The sequence below is a fragment of the Vipera berus genome (assembly GCF_964194415.1).
Source record: "Vipera berus genome assembly, chromosome: 3".
NCBI classification, from domain to species: domain Eukaryota; kingdom Metazoa; phylum Chordata; class Lepidosauria; order Squamata; family Viperidae; genus Vipera; species Vipera berus.
This window is the reverse complement of record NC_138204.1, coordinates 19,408,334-19,425,961: the sequence shown is the minus strand read 5'-3', so window position 1 is coordinate 19,425,961 and position 17,628 is coordinate 19,408,334. Positions and strand designations below refer to the sequence as shown.

The window sequence follows — 17,628 nt, the reverse complement described above, 5'->3', positions numbered from 1 at the left end:
AGTGAAGTAGAGATAGATGCATTTTTCTAAAAACCAAACCTGAATACTGAACTGAAGTGCGATACTGGCAAGGTTTCAGGCTTTTGCTGAAGCGAAAGAGTTTGGAGACTTCATAGGCTATGGGGCCTTGACAGCTGCCCTGAACCACTTCCATTTAAGATAATAATATAAGCAGGAACTACTGCTTTGAAAACATGTGTCTGAGCAGTTATCCAGGAAAGAAAGAAAAAAATCCTTGTCTTTTGAAAATAGCTAATCTGGGGACGTTTCCTTCCATTGCAGTGGTTCTGCTGCCCCCAAATGTTCCTATCAGGGAGGTAGTTTTCCCTTTACTGTTACATCTGTTTTCAGGGCAACTATCTTTTTTCTCATCCATATAAGCCAGTGGAGCCTGCTGTGTCTCTATAAATTTGCACAGAAAAAAAGGAAGATTGCCAGTGAAGGCGTTCCCTTCAACCTGCCAAGAAGTCTAATGATAAACAGAATGCTCTTTGTGGTGAAGGTCTTCCTGCCAAATTCATCTTTGTAGTATGGCGTTCTCTCCTCCTAATTCTTCTCTACCTTGAAAGGTAGAGTAATATCCAGTAATATCCTCACAAAGTTTCCTTTTGCATTAATGGCTGCACCAGCATTTCTGAAAAAGGGGAAAACACCTAAAGGGTTTTGAAAACCAAACCAGGCTTTCAACCTTCAGTCCAAAGCTGATCAAATAAGGGAACTTCCTACCTGAAAATCTAATGAACTTCTAAACAAGAATTAAGGCTATAAGATATGGGTGGCAAATCCAGTTGATTACAATAGACCAGCAAAGGGCTGGAAATATATAAAGGATTGTGCTGTCATGTACTGGTCATCTAGATGCTTGCAGTCCCCGTCTAGTAGATGTAGCAATATATTTTACTTTGCATACAATTATGAAGCAGCCTTCCCAATTTGGTGTCCATCAGATTTGTTGGCTTAAAATTCTGGTTATTGAATGAACATATCAAAAGGCATGAAATGGAAAAAACCTGCTGTTCAATGTGCTTTAACTATTAATTGCTACACCATCAAAACTGACACCATCCAGAGCAGAGAATAATTCAAAGAAGTAGTATACTACACGATTGGCAGATATGGAGAGATTTGGCCCACAGAATCACCAAGAGTCAGACACAACTGAATGGATAACATCATCATCATCATCATCATCATCATCATCATCATCATCATCATCTTCATCATCATCATAATAATCTGCTAAATGTGATTCCTCTGATAGTGTTATAAGAGTACTGAGGATAATATTACATGGGGCTACCCTTGAAGACCACTCGGAGGCTCCAACTGGTACAGAATGCAGCCGCGAGAGTTGTGTTGGGAGTTTCCCGACACTCCCATGTCACACCTTTGCTCCGCGAGCTGCATTGGTTTCCAGTTGTCTTCCGGGTGAGGTTCAAGGTGTTAGTAATGACCTACAAAGCCCTACATGGCATGGGTCCGGAATACCTTGGGGAGCACCTGCGGCCGGCGTCAACTTCCCTCCGCCCAGTACGCTCCCACAGAGAGGGCCTCCTCAGGGTGCCACGGGTCAAAGAATGCTGACTGGTGGCCCCCAGCGGGAGGGCGTTCTCTGTGGGTGCGCCGGATCTATGGAACCATCTTCCGGTCGAGCTCCGGATGGCACCCGATCTCCGCTCCTTCCGGCGCGATCTTAAAACCCATCTTTTTGAACAAGCTGGCCTGGCCTGATGGGACGGGGTTGGATTTTATAAATGGATCTTAACTTTTAATCTGTACTAATTTTTTACGGGCATTGTTGTTTAATTACTTTTTAATAATTTTTAATTTTTGTATCTTGTTTTTATGTATTGCCCTGTTCACCGCCCTGAGTCCTTAGGGAGAAGGGCGGTATACAAATTAAATTAATAATAATAATAACAATAATTATCATACCTTTTCCACAATGATAAGGTCCCCCACTTGAATATTAGAACTTTTCACCTTCACTGTGCCTGAAGACAAAACAAATACTGCTTTAAAATTCTTCAAAAGTATGTATAATTCTTCACCAACACACTCACTGAGCATTCTCAGGGACAACCCTCCCGCACACAATTCAGAGGGAATTATTTGGCATCTTTCCATGGCTGATATAATCCTTGATGCTAAAAACTCAAGAAGTATTAGCAAAGAACAATACTGTACCTCATTTTTAAAACACTGTAGAGTCGTTTTAAACAGTACAGTACAAATGACCTGCATGCCTTTAAATTTGAAGCAGATAGCCAAAGCAAAAGATCAACAAAATGTAGACACAGATTAAAAAATAGTCTCCCCACACTTCCAAGAAACATTTGGCTTTTAGGAGACCTTACACATCATGACTTTCAAAACAGACCACAAAAGGTTTGAGAAAATATTGTTTTTTGATACAGCTGGTAAACGCCAATGATCTATATCAAAGCAGTGCTCTCTTGGTAGGGGGTCTCTTTGCATTTCATAGAACTTTTTTTTTTAAAAGTGCTGGTCTGGTTTACTATGCTTTGTGTTCATGAATTGTAGAGAGAGGAAAGCAAGAAAACAAAACTCTTAAAACAAAAGCCTAGAAAAGATATCAAATCCAGCATTTGCAAATTTAAGGACAAAACTGGGCCAAAAGATACATGTTCAATGAACTTGCATCTGATAAATATAGAATTATCTTTTCCTCCACCCCCCAAAAAAATTATTTTCAGTTTCCCAGAAAGCAAATGCAATTAAAAAAATAGCAAATGTGAATGTCCACTATGAAATTTAAAAGTACAACAAATTCAGAGCAAAGTTTTTTCACAGCAAAGATTATTTTTGCCTTGTTATTTTCTCTTCTCAGTTCTTAGCAAAGAAAGAGAAGGAAAGCCTGTTTTAATTAAGAGTGTCTTTTCATATGCATATTTTGTTATCCCCTTTCCATTTATTACCTTTGTCTACATTGCTTTACATATGGATGCCTGCCTCCCCATTTATCTTTCAAACAAATAAAGATAAAAGGATAGTGGGTAGCTTCACAATAAGCATATTCATCCATGATTTCTTGACTAATTATTATACACTATGACACACATGCTGGCTTATGAACCACACTATTAGGGCTCACACTAGGTGTAGTTTGAGCCCTAATATTATTGTTTATTGTTTACAGTAATATTTACTTAATATCTGAATACCTGAAACCAGTTAACAAGTGAATTCATATATCACACTACACCATAATTATGTTTATGGTTATAATTATTGTTTAGTTGCTCAATTCCAGTTATAAGAGCTTGTACAAGAAAATAAGCCATGAAGCATAATTTATTATTCAGAATTAAACCATAATCACATTTGTTTAGGGAGTTTCTGCTAACAAAAACGTAGCAACTTAAATTTCAGGCTACTAAACCATGGCCTACCATTATGTGCAAATGGCAGCATATTGTTTTTTTTACTTACGAGATCTTCAAATAATTACACATTTTATATATGTTATAAATTTGCCTTGTTAAAAAATAATCATTAGCAGGAAGGTTTTGTTAGAGCAAAGCACTCTCAATGGGACACTACAAAGTTCTGCTTTGGCCCAAGTCACCAAAGGGACAATTAAAAGTTGTGTCCATATATTTGACACCTTCCCCTTCACCAGTCAACCCCTCCTTCTCAAAATTGCTGTTTTGATTATCATTATCTTTTGACAGAGTTGCAAACAGACAGAAAGCTGGAGCCAATTTCCTGACCTCTTGCTGTGAGCTTGCTGTAAATCTGAGAATTCACTTCCCTGTCACGCATGTAGCATCGGATCTCTTCCACAGCCTCACGGATGATGGTAACAGTAAGCACAAAGCCCTGTAGAGGCAGAAAGAGAAATAGTGGAGGATTAGTCAAAGAAAAGAGATTAAATCCAAAGAACTTGTCTGAAGACCTGGGAAGTTCGTGGATGATCACAACATAGGGTCAGGATTTTGAAATGTTCAGCTAAAATTTCTATTTCAGAAGAAATGAATTTTCTTTTCAGAAGAGACTAACATTTTATGATATTATATAATGTTATATAATATGATATAAAAGCATATGATGTATGATTGAGGGAACTAGGTATAGCTAGGGGGACTAGGAGTGACCTGATAGCAATCTTCCAATATTTTTGAGGGGTTGGACGCTGAGCTTGTCGATCAGAAGGTTGGCAGTTTGGCGGGTCGAATCCCGAGTGCCGCGTAACAGAGTGAGCGCTTCGTCCCAGCTTCTGCCAACCTAGCAGTTCGAAAGCACGTAAAAAATGCAAGTAGGAAAATAGGGACCACTACGGTGGGAAGGTAACAGCGTTCCGTGCGCCTTTGGCATCTAGTCATACCAGCCACATGACCACGGAGACGTCCTCGGACAAACGCTGGCTCTTCGGCTTTGAAACGGAGATGAGCACCAGCCCCTAGAGTTGGAAACTACTAGCACGCATGTGCGGGGGAACCTTTACCTTTTACACAGAGAAGAAGGGGTTGACCTATTCTCCAAAACACCTGAGGGCAGGGCAAAAAACACTGGATGGAAACTTCTCAAAGAGAGATGCAACTTAGAATTAAGCAGAAATTTCCTGTCAGTGAGAACAATTAATCAGTGGAAGGGCTTGTCTCCAAAAATTGTGAGTGCTCATTCACGAAGTTTTCAAGAAAAGGTTGGACAGCCATTTGTCTGAAACAGTATAGGGCTCCTGCCTGAGGAGAGGGTTGGACTAGAAGACCTCCGAGGTCCCTTCCAACTCTGTTATTCTGTATTCTATGTTACATGACTTGATATAACAAGTAGAAGTAAACAGTACAAAACACTACTAAAGCCACATTGCTACAATGTTCAAGATGCAAATATTCAACTTCTGTATTGCTACAATATTTCTGAGAAGGCCCTTCCTTTTACTCTCTAGATAATACACATACTTTTGGATCAAACCAAGGTTGTATCCCTTTCACCATTGTGTTCATGCCAATAGTCAAACCAATGACTCTGGGAACTCCATAGATATTGTATTTATTGTATTTTCAAATATTTCTATAATATTTACTTTTAAAATATTCAGTGGTGAACAATTTAAACAAGACAAATAAAACACGTTCAGTAAGAAGAAAATATCATTTCATTTGTGATCCCAACAACTGATATTCATAGGAAGAAATATATTTATTTATTAAATTTATATGCCATACATCTCACTAACCAAAGCTGTTTTGGGTAGCTACATAACCAGCCTTATCTAATTCTGATAACCTATACCAGGGGTAGGCAACCGTGGCTCTTTTATGACTCGTGGACTTCAACTCCCAGGAATTCTGGGAGTTAAAGTCCACGAGTCATAAAAGAGCCATGGTTGCCTATCCCTGACCTATACCATTGCATTGCTTAGTGCTTGCAAACTATCACAATCCTGCTCATCAAAATAATATTTTAGATACTTGTTATTGGCAATGCTTTTGTTTTTTTAAAGACACCCAAGACACATTCATATGTATTTTTTCATTTAAATGCAACACGTGTACTCTTGAGCAAAAAGCTGGAAGCCAATGAATCTCTATTCCATGCCACTAACTATTCTATAGTGCTGCTCTTAGAAATATTCTCCATTGAACATACAGGACTTTCTTCTAAGTGAGTGAGATTACAGGTTTTATCCTTTTGAAGGGGAAGAGGGCAGAAATATCCTTTACTAAAAATTCAGCGTCTCAGTCTGAAATCATTTTCTTTCATAGTTTTTTCTTTCTCTTTTTAAGACATACTTTAAATATTTAAAAATATGTTCCCAGATTGGGATTATATATCTCTGTAAGAACAATGTTCTTACCTGAATCATGAAAAGGAAATAATTTGTTCTGTAAATGTAATTAAGCTGTCCAAAGGAAATCAATCTGCTATTACTAATTTCTAGCAATCTTCCACTCCTTTGCATACCTTCCATGAACATTAATTCAGAATCACATTACTATATGCCTTCAAGGCTTGACATAACTTTACAAAGAAATGCAAATGATACAGGGGACAGATTCCAGCTCTCCCAAATTTGGAAATCATTAGTATACTGTATAAAGCAAGCCCAAAGGAATTCAGGGTTATTAAGTTTTATTTGAAAGAATGGCAATATCCTTTGGAGAAATAAACAACCCTTTTTACTTTTACCTAAACTCAAATCCTGTATTTTATTTATTGTATTTTTAGAGAGTATTGTATTGTATAGCGGCATGGCAGCCAAGTGGTTAGCATGCAGTACTGCAGGCTAATTCACTGCCCAATGCCAGGAGTTCGATCCTGACTGGCTCAAGGTTGACTCAGCCTTCCATCCTTCTGAGGTCGGTAAAATAAGGACCCAGATTGTTGGGGGCAATATGCTGACTCTGTAAACCGCTTAGAGAGGGCTGTAAAGCACTGTGAAGCAGTATATAAGTCTAAGTGCTGTTGCTATTTAATTCACTCAAGTTTCTCCTCCCCAAAGCTGGTTTTAGCCCCATTGGAAGAAAGATAGATCTACTTTGGGAGGATGGGGAAAATCTGGTGTTCCGTTTGCTATTTTAAAGTAAAAAATAGCAGCCTTGAATTATCCAATCATATCATCACAAGTCCTGATTTGCAATATTGTTGTTCCCTCAATTAAAAATAAACCTGGATAAATATTTACTGAAGTACCTGACAGCAAGTCCCAATAACTAATGAGGCTTTCTTCTTAGTAGATAAGTAGCATTCAATTATCATACTATTTTACTCCCATTATGATATCATTTTAATTTGGTGCTTACAATATATATTAATCATTACACTAAAATACTACCTCAAAATCCAGTTTATAAGGTTTATGTGTATTATACAGGAAAAAGATATCTGTGCGTTTAAAGATTGGGGTCCCAAATAATCATTAAACTATCCCATTTATTCTGCCTCACTGATTCCTCTCAAATTGTTATTTGACTCCAAAACGGCTGTTTCAGCAGTCTACAATGAACAAAAAGTCTATTATTTATAACTCTGGCAGCTCACATTCTGAATTTTAATGGTTCGTGTGATCTGAACAAATTACAATGAGCTAATGTTTGAAGCAAGCCTTGTTAAAAAAAAGTACAAACTAATTTCTAAAGCTCCCTACAACAAACACTATAGTAATACAGCCAGATGTGTATTTCATACCATATAAAATGAAAACATATTAAAAATGCAAGAGGGGAATTAAAAGAGGGGAAAGTTTCTAGTTCTCATGCTACATTACAAAGTGGCTTGCTTTGTTAAATTCTAAATTTAACAATTTAAACTTAAGCCTAGCCATTGGAGATAGCTATCTCTCAATACTTTTTTCTTTTCAGAAGCAAACAAAGGCTTAATCAGAATAACTACAACTGGGAAGGGGAGAAGAGAAGGGGAAATTTAACATATTCCTCTCTGTTGCTTTCTACATCTGAAATCCCCCCACCAACCCTGAAGGTTGTTTTTGCCCATGAAAAGAAATATAGATCTACTTTGGGAGGAAGGGAAAATTTGGTGTTCCATTTGCTATCTTAAAGTAAAAAAATAACAGCCCTGAATTATCCAGTCACATTATCGTAAGCCCTGATTTGCTAAATCGTTGTTTGTTGAGAGAGCAGTAATTGAAAGAAGTTAAAATCCCTAAAGGTATACTGAATTACAGCTGCCCAACTAATAACATTGTGTGGCTTCTGGAAATCTCTAAAAAAGTATTAGCCATTATAATTTTTCATGTGACAGAATCTGTTAAACACATAACTGGACTGTTATTATTTATTGGTTTATTACATTTTTGGTTTTGTCCTACTTTTAATCCAACTCTTCTAACCATGCTTTTCTTCTGACAATTAGTTAAGCCAATAAGAAAACACATCTAAAACAGATTTGAATTACTGCAACATATATTTAAATCAAGTGAAATGAAATTTAGCTTTACTTCTGGCCCCACCAATTTTGTCTTTGGGAACACACCTTGTTCAAAACCCAAATGTAGCTGCTGTTGAAAAAAAAACCCGTAGCACTTCCTTGTATTAAACAAACAATTAAACCATCTGGTTTGTTAGACACAGACTGCTGGTGAGAAAAACAAGCAAAACCAGTTGGAATTATGCAGGTCAGCATGTTCCCCCTTAACTTCCAAACTGGTCAATATATAGTTTATATAGTTTAACCTTTGGAAGGATCTAGAAAAATAAAAACAAACAAACCAAAAGACTATCTACTTTGTGAGTATTTGTTCAGCGTTTACTCAATTGTTCCAAAGACAATTACAAAACTGCTTCCATGACAACTTACTTTTTAAGGTAGTTAACCCAGGAGAATCTCTTTAACTGAACTCTTGGAATGATTTGAGTTATGGGATAAATTACTCCCCTGGATCAAGTGTCTCCCTGTGTATTTCATTTTCCTGTACCACTCAAGCTTTTATTTCTGAATGGTAAACCTTTATTAAATCAATTTAAAAAGTTAGACCAAGCATCTACAATTCCCAAAGACATAAAGGGCAGGCTTCATAAAACAAGCTAACAAAAAACATTTTAAGTTTCAGCATTACTTGGATCTCAGAGATAAGGTTAACAAAGGACATCTTGTATTCAAACACTGAAACTTTTCTTGGATAAATAAACCTGATATTACCTACCAGTGGAACCCAATATGTGTAAAGTGCACCAAGCCTCATTTCAGGAACAAATTGAGAACAGGCAAGAAATAAAAAGTAGAGGTTGAAGAAATATTTGAATTGGTTGAACAGGACCTAGAAGCAGAGGGGGGAAAAGATCAGGTAAGTGACAAGGAAATATTGGAAGGAACTCATCCAGCATAAGAGCAGCAATCCATAAAAACATGTTAATCTGAGAAGATTCTAAAAAGGGAAAAGTTAGACAGTAAAACTGTACTGATTTATAAAAATACATGCGCACACACACACACACCAAATACTTTCATCCAGACAGAATACAGGTAGTCCTCAATTTATAGCCACAATTGGAACCAGAATTTATGTTGTTAAGCAAAGTAGTTAAGTAACTTGTGCCTGATTTTATGACCTTTTTTGCCACAGATGTTAACAACTGCAGTTGTTAAGTGAATCATGCAGTTAAATGAATCAGACTTTTGCTTGTTGGAAACCAGCTGGAAAGACAGTAAATGGTGATCATGTGACCCTGGGGGCTGCAACTGACATAAATATATGCCAGCTGCCAAGAGCCTGAATTTGGATCATGTGACCATGGGGATAGCGCAATGGTCAGAACTGAGAGGACTAGCTATAAATCACTTTATTCAGTGCTTGTGTAAATTTGAACACTCACTAAATTAGGGGTCTTCAAACGTGGCCCTTTTATGACTTGTGGACTTCAACTCCCAGAATTCCTCAGCAAACTTGCCTGGCTGAGGAATTCTAGGAGTTGAAGTCTACAAGTCATAAAAGGGCCAAGTTTGAAGATCTCTGCATTAAATTAATATTTATAAGTCAAGGACTGCCTGTAGCAGTTTGATTCATTCCAGTAATCTTTAATCCTCATTCCAAATGTACTTTTGCACTACTATTGGGAAGACACATTAGATGAGAGTTAATTTACTTTAGAAATGTATTCCAAAGTAGGTGATTTAAGACAGTTGCTCACTGGTTGAGGCATTCTTGTCTTCATTTAGCAAGGGGAGTCAAACTGCCAGCCTGCGGGCCAGACGCATCTTCGGGAAACCACGCCCACCCCATTACCTGCAATAGCGAAAAAGCTCCGATACATTGCATGATGTCACGTGACGTCACGAGTTTGACATGTCTGATTTAGCAGGATTTAATGTAAATGTGAGAGACCAGGATATTCCCATACAGTCCTTGGACTATATGGGAATATCCTAGCCTCCCATATTTACATTAAATCCTGAGGAAAATCTCATGAGGGAACTCTTTTCATAAAATTTTTGCAGTGATAGTGCTAATATAATAATTGGGGTGGAGGAATTCCTGTTCATAAGAAATAAGTGAATAATTCCTCTCCTGAAAAAAATTGAAGATTTTTTAAAAAAGAAACCACTTCTGTTTTGGTTTGTTGGATATCCTACACCAGGGGTGTCAAACTGCCAGCCCATGGGGACGGATGCATCATAGCAAAAACACACTCACCCCATTGCTGGCAATGGCAAAAAAGTCACCATACGTTGTGACACTTCACGTGATGTTGCAAGTTTGACACCCCTATCTTACACAGGGACATATGTGGGGAGGGGGAATGAGATCACATAGGTCATGACGTCATCATGCAAATAGCATGATTACCTGATTTGCATCAGAAGTGTCATGTGGCTGGTGCCAATGACTTAATGGTGTCAATTTGCACAACAATATGCCACACATGCTGTTCTGATTTTTGTTGTAGATTCTAAGCAATGCCCAGGATCATACTTACTCCTGGTAGAAAAGTAAAGAAGTTGTACTTCTGGTTGTTGACAACATTGCGTGGATATCTCTGATCCCTTTTTTCTGGATGGCCAAGCCAGACGGTTCGAGGCCTGGGGTCTCTTCTTCCACAACATCTTAGGCATTCACAGCATCTATAGAAAAAACAGAATTTAAAACCTTGTTACCTCAAGAGAAGCAAAATAATGCCAGCTTGTTCAACCAAAGTTTGCACTTTTCCTCCATTGTTCCTGACAAGACAATAAGCCAGGATTCCAGAGGCAAGCATAAGAACAAATGACAATTAAGCTAGGCTTTTAAAACCAACAACAAACAGTGGGTTTCAAAGTGTAATTTGGGATTGCCTTCCCTAATCATATTTTTCCTCTTTTAGTTCTCAGAACAAATAGCTTCTCTACTTTGATGTGCTGTATTTTGTTTTAGCTGGCCAGAGGAAGAAAATTCAGCCAAGGCAGGTACCTATCCTCCCATCCCCCACCCTTACAACTGATGAAGCTTCTTGGATGAGAAACGAAACATTATCTTCTCCTTCCTCAAGGAAAAAAAACAGTCCAGTTGCCTTTTGAAAAAGCACCTTTAGGACAACGATGACCTAGATGACGGAGAATATTCCACAGAATTTTCAACCAAGGGAGGTTACTTTTTTAGCTCTTTAGCACTGAGATAGAACAAACAAAATCTGCGTAATTTTTAGATACATTTTTTAAAGCAGAGATCTCAAACTCCAATTGTCACAAGGGATACATGAGCACCAGCTCATCAGCACACTGGAACCTTTTCATAAATTGTTTGGAAGATCTTGAGTGAGTCAGAAATGAAGAAAGTGAGTATCATATTGTGTCATTAATGTACTGAATCAACGCACGAGTGACTGTGAACAGTGCTTTCAGGTCCAGGAAGGGATGAAATTGTTACACAAAATCAAATTGTGCAAAAACCCTCCTGGTCATAACTACCACCTGCTTTTTAATCAGTTGCTATGAGTCTAGGACAGGGGTGTCAAACTCAACTTCATTGAGGGCCGCATCAGCATTGCAATTGCCCTCAGGGGGCCGGGTGGGTGTGGCCTGGGTGGGCGTGGCCTACTGGGTGGGCATGGCTAAAGTGCGTATGGCCTACTGGGTGGGCATGGCCAGCTCTACATCGTTCGCCTCAAGGGTTCCTATGGGGGCCTGGGCAGGAGTGGGACAGATCTGAGGGTCTCTGGCAGGAGGAGGGTCTCTGGGCCAGGGCCAAGGCAGTGGGGGCCGTTCCCTCACTGTTTCCAGGATGGCTTCACGGGCCGCATGAAACCACTTCACGGGCCGGATCTAGCCCCCGGGCCTTGTGTTTGACATGTCTGGTCTAGGAGGACTCCCCCAAAGTGTGCACTGGTCTCAAATGGGGAAGTGCAAACCCATCAGGACCAAAGGTGAAAATGCCTCAGACCTCAGGGGCTCAAATAACCATAGCAACAGAATCTTGTCAGGAATGAGTCTGAATGTGTTCCTTACTATCCAGACCCCATGGCCTCCAGATACTAGGCTACTATATTTATCACTTCACTTCCATGGCACTAGATTTCTGAAACTTTTTGTTCTACTTTTATTTATAAAATGTTAATATCCTTTTCAGTGTTTAAAACATCCTGAAGAGAGATTTTGAAATGCACCTTCATTAAAAATTGAGCAAAACAATTGAGCTCAGAATTTTCACAGTTCTTGATTGAACTCTTGAAGGAAAAATGCAATAAAAATATGGATTTCTTGAATAAAATGTACTCTAATGTTTGTACAACACCAAATAGCTAAATACATTTTAGCCCTTTTTATTGTGCAAACCCAACCTGGGTGCTTTTGGTTTAATGTCATATGAACCCAGACAGTTGTGCTTATTGAGTAAACAAGACTATGGTTAACCATGAGTAGGCAATTATATACAGGCTGTCTAGTTCACACAATCATGGCAGCAGCTTTAACACTATAATTTGGTTCACATGTCAATCTAAACCTATTGTAATCAAGTTAAGTAATTAGTCACTAGATTCAAAGTAAGCAAAAAACCACAACTTACAAACTATAAAATCTGGGAGGGAGCAACACACTTAGCCATGTATAAGATTTATTTGGATTTAGTTACACATGTGCGAATGTACTATATGCATGCCTTGAAGCTCCTGTGATGACTTTTCACTTTGTCATGACTGTTTAATGGTTCTTTATTAGAAATGTAAAAAAAAAATACTTTGGAAGAAAGCATTCCAAACCCATTCTATTCCACTGCCAAATAAACAAATAAACAACACTGATTCCATGAGGCCACCAGTAACTAAGATCTATTACCTTTTTAATATTTCAGCTTTTAATTTGTTCAATTTAGAGCTGGCCCCTCTCATTCTATGCTTAAATATCTAGCTGCTGTTTTTAGCAAAGAAGTTGCAAATATACTTGAGATGTCAGACTAATATGTTAGGTAAAGGTAAAGGTTCCCCCGCATATGCGTGCTAGTCGTTTCCGACTCTAGGGGCCGGTGCTCATCTCCGTTTCAAAGCTGAAGAGCCAGCACTTGTCCGAGGACGTCTCCGTGGTCATGTGGCCGGCATGACTAGATGCCAAAGGCGCACGGAACGCTGTTACCTTCCCACCGTAGTGGTCCCTATTTTTCTACTTGCATTTTTTACGTGCTTTCGAACTGCTAGGTTGGCAGAAGCTGGGACGAGTAACAGGCGCTCACTCTGTTACGCGGCACTCAGGATTTGACCCGCCAAACTGCCGACCTTCTGATCGACAAGCTCAGCATCCTAACCCACTGAGCCACCGCGTCCCTTATACTAATATGTTAAAGAGGCACAAATACACTACAGTCTCCAAGGCCCTCCCTGTTTCTCCAGCCCTTGGAATTCCCTCTTAACTTCACCACTGAATTTCAGTTCCAGCTGAAGAGTTGAACTTGTTTAGTATTTAGATGGGAAATCACAAAGCAGCTCCTGTAGTTAGGCTTGAAATTGAAAAACATATTTGAAGAAGGTGGCAGACATCCTCTCAGTGGCTTGTTTCTTCCTGAAAGACTCTTTAAAAAATGTAAGGCAGAGAATGTATTAAAAACTTAAGTGTGTGCTTAAAATAGGCTTAATTTTATTTTTAAGAGACAGAAAGTAATTTGCTCTCTTCCACCGATAAGAGATTTTTGTTTTGTTTTTTTAAAAAAGAAACCTGGTACAATTTTGGATGAACATCCCACTGACAGAAACCATCAGTTTCAACCAAAGAACATTAAGGAAAGCCTATCACATGACAGCTCCGATAGGACAAAGCAAAAAACACTTACTCCATGTTCTATCTATTTGTTTATGGAAAGTTGGGGTAGTGAAAGAAACTATCATTTCCTTGAAGAAAGTACACTTCAGTGACAATGCTTCCTCTCAAGGGCACACAGATCTTTATTTGCCAATAAAGAGATTACTGGCTTGACTAAACATTGCTTACAAATATCTTATACCAATCTTTTCATTTACAAACTCCGGATGCACCCTGTCCTGATAAGAAGAAAATACAAAGAATTCAAGGATATAGGTAGTCCTTGACTTATGACCACAATTGAGCCCAACATTTTGGGGGGCACAATTCAGCCCAAAATTGAGCGAAACATTTGTTAAATGAATTTTGCCCCATTTTACCTTTCTTGCCTCAGTTGTTAAGCGAATCCCTTTCTTTTGTTAAGTTAGTAACGTGGTTGTTAAGTCAATCTGGCTTCCCCATTGACTTTGCTTTTGTAAGAAGGTGACAAAAAGTGATCACACAACCCTGGGATACTACAACCATCATAAATACATGCCAGTTGCCAAGTGTCCAAGTTTTGATCATGTGACTTTGGAAATGCTGCAATGGTCATAAGTGTGAAAAATGGTCGTAAGTCACTGTCATAAATTTGAGTCAGTTGCCAAGCATCCGAACTTTGAGCACATGACCATGGCAATAGTCATAAATGTGAAAAATGGTACGAAGTCACTTTTTTCAGTGCCTTGTAACTTTGAATGGTCACTAAATGAACTGTTGTAAGTCAAGGACTACCTGTACCGAGTAAATGTATCATACAAGTGCATCTCTGGAGTCTTTCCATATAGGTGGTCCCTGTTTAATGATCACTCATTCAGCAACTGTGTGAACTTACGACAGCACAGAACGAGTGACAATTATAACATGATCTTGTGCTTACAACTGTTGCAGTTTCCTATGATTACCGTATTTTTCGGCATATAAGATGACTTTTTAACCCATGAAAATCATCTCAAAAGTTGGGGGGTCGTCTTATACGCCCAGTCATCTTATACGCCGGAAAATAGTACATAAATCAATCGAGCGCCCCCGTTCTTGCAAAGCAACTTCAAGCCTCCTTAATCCAGTCCCCCCTCCAACGTGACTCTCCCTTCCCACCCCCAAGAGCCTCTCAGCCCCTTCCCCTCCCCCTTGCAAACGCCAGACCCCGGGAGCTCTTGCGTCTATTCCAAAGGGTGGGTGGAAGGAAAAGCCCCTTTCGGCTCCGGCTTGGCTGCAAGTCAGCGAGCCCGGGAAGGCATGCCCTCCCCTCTCACTGTGGAGGAAGCAGGGCAGGCTGGCGTCTGGCGGGAGCCGGCAGGGCAGTCCTGCACACGCGCGCACAGCTGGGGAGTGCACGCGTGTGCAGGACTGCCCTGCCGGCTCCCGCCCAATGCCGGACGGCTCCGCCGATGCTGCTTCAAGAGGGAAGAGCGTGAGGCGCCTGCCATGGCTCCCCGAGGGACTCCTTAGGAGCCGGGGAGCGCGCGCGCGTGCAGGACTGCCCTGCTGGCTCCCGCCAGATGCCAGCCTGCCCTGCTTCCTCCACAGTGAGAGGGGAGGACGTGCCTTCCCGGGCTCGCTGATTTTCCGGCGTATAAGACAAAAAATCTTGAAAATCATCTCAAAAGTTGGGGGGTCATCTTATACGCCCAGTTGTCTTATACGCCAGAAAATACGGTACCTGCTCATGATGTGGATCTTCTCTGCCTATTGGAAAGTTAATGGGGAAGCCAGCAAGAAGTTGGAAACTGCATTCACATGAGGTCCTTGCTTAACAACAGCAACTGGGACTGCCACAACCACTGTTGCTAAGTGGTAGGGTTACGTGGTTTTTCAACTGTGTTGCTTAACAACAGTTTCCTATCCCAATTAATATAAATGAGGACTACCTGTAGTTTTAAAATGTCTTTATTAGTGCACACGCAAATTTCCTCCCTTATTATGCCAGAGGAAAATAATAATTTCCCTAGTACGATTCTGGAAACTTGCCTATTATCTGCTCTTATCCATAGTCTCCAAGCTAAACTCTAATCCTCATTCCCAGGATAAGATCCAAGCCAATTATAAAGTTACTGGATGGAGGATAGCTAACTACTTATTTCTTCTCCTAAAATCTTTGGACTATACCTGACTAGAGATGCCAGAAAAAGCCAGTGAGAGTGTAGCCTAAATTTCAATACTATAACATCTCATTGTGTGTTTTGATGGTGGTGCCTTAGATTTTGTCTACCTCCAGATTTGAGTCCTAGGCAGATTAGATGAAAGTAGATCTACTGAAGTTAGGAATGCACAAATTTGTGCTTTATTCATTTATTTCCATTAATTAATTCATTTCCTAAGTTTTTGCCCAACAGTATAATTAGGTAACTTACTAGCACGAGCAGAAATAAATAAAAAACAACATAAATTGAAATGGTACATAAATAGAAAAAAACCTCACATGCTTCATGTTCCTATTAGAATGGCCAATTTTTCACTTTGCCTTTGCAGCTATGCATTTAACAAAGCTATCTGCAAACATAAGGAATTCAAATTAATCTCCACACTGTGAAAACAATTTTTTTCCTGCTGATTTCAAGCTGTTGATTTGTGAGTGCCTCTGTGCTGCATTCTGTAACTTTCACACTTGCCTGTTACTTTTCTGGCCAGTGATATTTCCTAGTGCCTAAAGCTATCTCTTCTCTTGCTGATTGGGGGAAAATTGTGAAATTGGATATTTGTTCTCTTATTGCATGCTGCGATTTCTGCAATGCTGACAATTGCTGCTTTTCAAATCTAGGGGTTTTACAACCTCATACATTTTTTTCAACAAGACACATAGCTTGGTTCCACTTCTATTTTTAATAATAGTTTTTCTGACATAATATACAAATGGTATTGCAACAAAAGAACAAAGTATGCTGCTTCATAAACACATTTTTGAGCGTCTCATATATATCTGGGTGAGTCAGCTGTTAAAAATCACATAGGAATTTCAAAGCAAGAATATCTTACATAAACGGTTTGTTCTAAATTATAAGGATTGGTACACTATCCTGCACAGAATCCCACATTGTCGTTGAAGCATCCTTCCTCACTCCTTATTTTTCTGAGGAAGAATTCTCGGTAATTCAAAATTCTGCATGATAATCTACCAACATAAATTGGATTAAGTTGAACTGGGAGTGAACTCCATTTGCTCTATGTCAAAGAAATTCTATTGATAATTTTTTTTCTATTAAATTTCTTCTGAATTTTCTTCCCATAATAAACTAACATGCTTGAACCACTCTGGTATTTACTCAAATTGTTTGAAGGCAATGATTCAAAGTGTTTTATAATGAATAATAGAGTTGCTATACAGTAACTATGGCTCCCATTTTATTTCATTGTTTATCTGACTATACTGTTTATAGATTGGTATAATTCCAAAGGAATGCAAAAGTGAGCGATCGTACTTTGTTGCTCTGATCGTACTTTGTTGCTCTGGTTTTACTCATAGAAACTTTAGAAGCCAACCCTCAAACCATACTTTGAAACATTTAAGAGTGAATATTCTTCAACACAGCTTCAATACCAATCTCATTTGGGATGGGATGGATTAATCTATGAGTGGTCCACTTATTATTTATGGAAATTTTTAATGGTGTGAATTTAAGATTCACACAAACACTTTTCTTAATAGTAAATTTAAAGTGCTATAGGACTTTATAATTCTAAATTAACAGGTTCAGTTAATTAAATATTGTATCATAATTTACCATGACTTTTTTTCCTATTCATGCTTTACAGTAAAATGAACAATACAAATCTTAGGCACACACAGATTCCAAAATTCTTGGTTGATCCACAGATCTCTTCCAAGAATCAGGAGATAACAATTATGTAATTGTATATATGTTGTATTTAATAAATATGTATTTAATTATGTGTGTGTGTATC

The 17,628-nt window shown here is 38.9% G+C and overlaps 1 protein-coding gene across 5 annotated transcripts in view; it reads right to left on the bottom strand.

Moving 5' to 3' along the window:
- The window catches only part of ATP9A (ATPase phospholipid transporting 9A (putative)), a 93,596-nt gene that overhangs the window by 56,844 nt on the left and 19,124 nt on the right, over positions 1-17,628 (bottom strand). For all 5 annotated transcript variants that reach the window (XR_014026138.1, XR_014026139.1, XR_014026140.1 and 2 more), the window contains exons 2-5: positions 10,401-10,545; positions 8,630-8,743; positions 3,735-3,843; positions 1,936-1,994 (exon numbers count right to left, since the gene is read on the bottom strand). Coding sequence is in view for 2 of the 5 variants with exons in the window: in XM_081325352.1 (XP_081181478.1) it covers positions 1,936-1,994; positions 3,735-3,843; positions 8,630-8,743; positions 10,401-10,545 (427 nt within the window). In the remaining 3 variants the exon portion in view is untranslated. The remainder of the gene's footprint in view (positions 1-1,935; positions 1,995-3,734; positions 3,844-8,629; positions 8,744-10,400; positions 10,546-17,628) is intronic.